Below are 4866 nucleotides of genomic sequence, written 5' to 3'. Positions count from 1 at the left end.
TCACTTTGATATTTAAACCTTTTGGTACACTTTTACTTTGAATATAATTTTGTAAGTTAGATAAATGATGTTCAGTTTGTAGTTTCTTTTTAGTTAAAGATCTTAATTTCTTGAAATGCTGTGCGCTATCCATGTTGTAAAGATAACGATAGATTTGAATGGATTACACAAACATTTGTGTAATGCGTGCTACTGGAGATAATAGGCACTTATATATATATATATATATATATATATATATATATATATATATATATATATATATATATATATATATATATACAATTTGTTAACATTTGTTGTTATCGTTTTCAGTCTAGTGATTTGTTAAAAGCCCTTGAACTTGACCTTACTGTATGGTTGATTTGGTAAATATTGTCATATACTCAATGTCATATATAACGCACCACTTTTACCAAACAACGTGACAATATTCATATATTCATAATTTCTCGATTTTGTTTAAAAAAAAATGTTAAACCAATAGATATCTTAAGCATAGCCTTGAAATCAATCTTTGAAGTGATAACAATGGCACTTTCATCACAAAAAGTCAAAGATCAAAAATCTTAGATTAGTCAATAATCAAACTGCTCTTTACAAAAAAAATCATCATGAAACTGAACATCAAAGTAATTTTCATTGTTTTCATTCATATGAAATGATAATAAATTATATGAATGGGAGTATGGAGAAAGTACAATAAAGTTCTCACAAAAACTCGTAGAATGAAAATATCTCGTAATGCTTGTTGAATATAGGGAGATAGACCATTAAATCTGGATATCAGATCTCAGCTTATTTATCAAAATTTGAACAAAGCATTCAACAAATAGTTTTTTTATGATCACGTTTTTTCGTTAAATTGAAGCAACTTCAATTAACTTTCATTGAAGTTGTCCAATTGAAAATTATACCTCATCTCCTTATTTCTTTATAAACGCTTTAAGACTCTAACGACAGTTAATAAATCACCCCAAAGAAATTCGCATAGTTGGTGCGTTTCTTTAGTTGTTTAGTATATACGAAGTCTTTCAGACCGTATAGAAAAACATACATAAGTCTTGATGAATATTCCATCAACAGGATATGCAACAAAGTACATTGGGACAAAGTATAGGCACGATGACAATCAATGCAAATATGGAACCAGTTGAGGGGACCAGTTGGATGATTTAACTATACATGTATGTTATCGTTTTATCTTATGCTAGTTTTAACTTTAAGTTTGTTCGATTGATTATCGCATTTAAAATCTTTTACAATTAAAACAAAAGGCGATACTTTAATTTAAATATTTCAAATAGTATACAGTGTATTGAGACTTAAGATGAGCGTTAAATGTAAGTCTATTCAATATAGGTTAATTATATATTTTACACATTTTCTCATTTTACAGTCTTAAAGTATCATTTTTATATTACGAATCACACTCATCAGAAGGTGTATATTGAATAAAATCCAGAATTAAAATATGTAATCGTTAATAAGAAACGGTTTTATTTAATTTTAGTCAGCCTTTCAGTTAGTATGTTTAAAATGTATAATTTTGACAATTTCCAGTTCAATTAAATTGATTCGATTTGAAAGCTTTCTTATTATTCAATAATTGAATGTTGGACTTTTAATTGAATAATTTAAAGGACACGTTGTAACGGACATTTATAAATACATGGGAAGCAATTTAATTCTAAAGTCATGCGAAACATATTACATCTACCTTTAATATATGTATCAAATGCAACAACCATGAATACGTTTTATATACTTGAATGACTTAGTTTTACTGTAAAACAATTGTACATAGACTTTATCTTTTAAAGAAAATCATCTTTTTTCAAAATCTTACCGTTTACTGCTGTTAAATTATTGTCTTCCCGCTCTCTAATTTCTCTGAGTCTAATTTGGAGGGGGAAACTTAACTGAACATGTGCTACGAAATATAATGACCTTTTGTCAATATTACAAACCTTTTGTATCTTATAATTCAGGTATTTAATGAGTCTTGGTAAATATGGATGACATTTTCAAGAAGAAATCAAACGATATATTTTCAAAAAAAGTCATCGACGTCTTTGAGAACAAATCAGACAACGATATACTGGCACCTAGAAGTGGCGGTATAGATGTCTTTGAGACGAGAGAAGATATCTTTGAAAACCCAGGCTATCAGGCTAATATTTTCCCCGGAGACAAAGAGACAGAATATCATGAACCAACAGTAAAAGATAAACCACTTCAGGTATATGTACTTTAATAACAGAATAAACCCCTTCAGATGTATGTACTTAACAGAATAAACACCTTCAGGTGTATGTACTTAACAGAATAAACACCTTCAGGTGTATGTACTTAACAGAATAAACCCCTTCAGGTGTATGTACTTAACAGAATAAAAACCTTCAGTTGTATGTACTTAACAGAATAAACACCTTCAGGTATATGTACTTAACAGAATAAACACCTTCAGGTCTATGTACTTACTAGAATAAACCACTCAATGTATATGTACTCACTAGATTTGACAGTTTAGTTGTGTTACTTCGATTGATATCTTATACTGAGTTTATACTTGAGACAGGACCTGTTTGCATTTCCGTTGAACCTCAGATCACCCCAATTTTTGGCATGGGGTTCGTGTTTTTTCAGTATTTAGATTTTTCGGTGACCTAAAGTTGTTAATTTCAGTGTCCTCGGGGCTCTTGTTAAACGTTGTCTTATTGGCAATTATACCTATATCTTCTTATTAATACGTATTTATTCTTACAGGTTGCAGATATACTATGCCATGGAAAGTTCCGAAAGAATAGATGTCATGCCAAGGTCATACAAAGGACACTTGGACTTTATATGAAAGGAGAAGATAACAACATGAAGAAGAAACCGACTGCAGTCAAACCGAAGAGAGTGACAATTAAGGATGATTTGGAATGGTAGGAATTAAATCAAAGCTCGTTGGAAAAGTTACTCACATGTAAAAAAAATCATCCAAGTACACATTGGCTGCATCAAATTCGGACATTGCAAGGGGTAATGAAACAACCAAGATAACATCTATATTTGCAGTCGAGATAATAATCAGCCGTTTTGTCAAAAGTCGGAAAAGAATTATATGTGGTTCCGATTGGTCCGCTCGGTGAAAGTGAATATATTTCAAAAGGAACTAGTGTGACTTGTTTATTCAGAAAAGGTGTTTTTAATTCTTTTTGTTGTTTTCTGATTCCAAACTAACAAACTAACAGAGTGTTACCCATAATTATTGACGCTTCCGTGTTTACTTATTTATGACACAAAACCTGTAAGGTACCATGGAAAATATATGACTTTGGGAAGATGGTCAGACTATGAACAAAAAGATATGGACGATATAGGCCACGCTAACGGTTTAGTCGCTTAACGTTTCAATCTGTGTTTCGATGTAGTTACTTATTTATCATTCAAAAAAAGAATAAAGAATGAAGATTTAGAATGCATTTCTTCCTAACCAAAATTTTGTAAACGTTGTGTGGCATTTCTTGTTGTTTTCTAAACGCTACAAAAGTAGAAACAAATACATTGTTTAATCAGTGTTTACTGACCATGCATGCATATGTTGTTGGTAAACATACTTTTTACAAACGTAAAAACAAATATATCGTTTAATTAGGGTGAAGTTAGAAACAAATGTAGCGTTGTTCTAACAAACGAGGAACGACAAACTGTAGACGCATTTTTAGCGAGTGCATAGTTTGTCAAAGTTTATGTAAACTTAGCAAACGTTTGTTAGAAACAAATGATCAAACAAGTGCGCGCTTAACCGTTTGCATCGTTTGTGTTAGAAAGAAATCCACCCTTAATAAACTTCAATGTTTTTTGAATAATTACCAATGATTGCATTTTATTCACCGATCATGCATAAATACATGTAGCAACATTTTATCATAAATGATCTCAAATAAAGTGGGTTTTAAAAATCACGAAGCTCATTCATAAATAAACTATGTCTATATACATATAATTATAAATTATCAGATTTGATGTAATTGAAGATCTTTAAAACGTTTAGTCTACTTAACGACCGGAACGGCATAACTGTTGTGAGAGGGAAGATCTCAAAGTGTTATCTTCTTCTTATCGTTCGCCTTTAGTTTCAAAATGTTGTAATATAATTATGTTTGTATCTAATCCTTTCAAGTTAAGTATTAAAAACAAGAACTTGAACACTTGATATAAATACTACTTCGGCCTGAACTTTATAAATCAGTTGTATTAAAACATACCAAAATGAACTAACTTGTTTAACCCCGCCACATTATTTAAGTATGTGCCTGTCCCAAGTCAGGAGCCTGTAATTCAGTGGTTGTCGTTTGTATATGTGTTACATATTTGTTTTTCGTTCATTTTGTTTATACTAGAACACACCCGTGATATCACGGGTCCGTGACTGAATTAAAGTATATAACTATGCGCAAGCCTTATTTTAGTAATATTAGTATTGTCATCTGATAAAGTCATGCCGATTATAAGATACACAGTTTTTCTCTGCTTTCAAGTCTTTCTGTTTGAACCTGTCGAACTGAAACAATAATATTAATTATTTGGAAAACAAAAGGTCCTGGAATGGAGTATTTTTTAATCAACAGCATTGTCCTATATAAGTTATAAATAAAGTTGAGTTCTTTGCTTCGCTGTTTTACGTCATGCCCACTAACAAATTGAAAACTGTACCTATACGCCTTATTTTTAGTCCAGATTTTTAGTATTCGTATTGTTATCTTAGAAAGTCTTACTGATTAAAATACTACAATAGGTAACAATTTGACAATTTAGTAGTGTCAACTCTGTGGTTATGACCCGTGTATATAGCATATTAATCCTGAATACAAC

At 30.8% G+C, this 4866-nt stretch overlaps 1 protein-coding gene across 2 annotated transcripts; it reads left to right on the top strand.

Annotated features, from left to right (window-relative positions):
- Positions 1-1090: 1090 nt before the first annotated feature.
- LOC143054452 (uncharacterized) lies at positions 1091-3469 on the top strand. 2 transcript variants are annotated; one of them, XM_076227461.1, is made up of 3 exons: positions 1091-1187; positions 1992-2242; positions 2770-3469. In XM_076227461.1, the coding sequence occupies exons 2-3, from the start codon at positions 2015-2017 to the stop codon at positions 2935-2937; spliced, it is 396 nt and encodes a 131-aa protein (XP_076083576.1). In that variant the 5' UTR covers positions 1091-1187; positions 1992-2014; the 3' UTR covers positions 2938-3469. The 2 variants fall into 2 exon arrangements, with proteins under 2 accessions (XP_076083576.1, XP_076083577.1); XM_076227462.1 differs by lacking the exon at positions 1091-1187 and adding an exon at positions 1220-1343.
- Positions 3470-4866: the final 1397 nt, after the last annotated feature.

Source organism: Mytilus galloprovincialis, chromosome 12 (assembly GCF_965363235.1).
Source record: "Mytilus galloprovincialis chromosome 12, xbMytGall1.hap1.1, whole genome shotgun sequence".
NCBI lineage: Eukaryota > Metazoa > Mollusca > Bivalvia > Mytilida > Mytilidae > Mytilus > Mytilus galloprovincialis.
The sequence above is the reverse complement of the archived record's forward strand: the minus strand, read 5'-3'. Positions and strand labels throughout refer to the sequence as shown.

What these genes read in the sequence shown, in the direction of transcription:
- LOC143054452 (XM_076227461.1), top strand. Translation starts at nt 2,015, where the DNA reads ATGGATGACATTTTCAAGAAGAAATCAAACGATATATTTTCAAAAAAA. An exon ending in TAAAAGATAAACCACTTCAG is followed by an intron (nt 2,243 to 2,769) that starts GTATATGTACTT and finishes TTATTCTTACAG; the next exon opens with GTTGCAGATATACTATGCCA.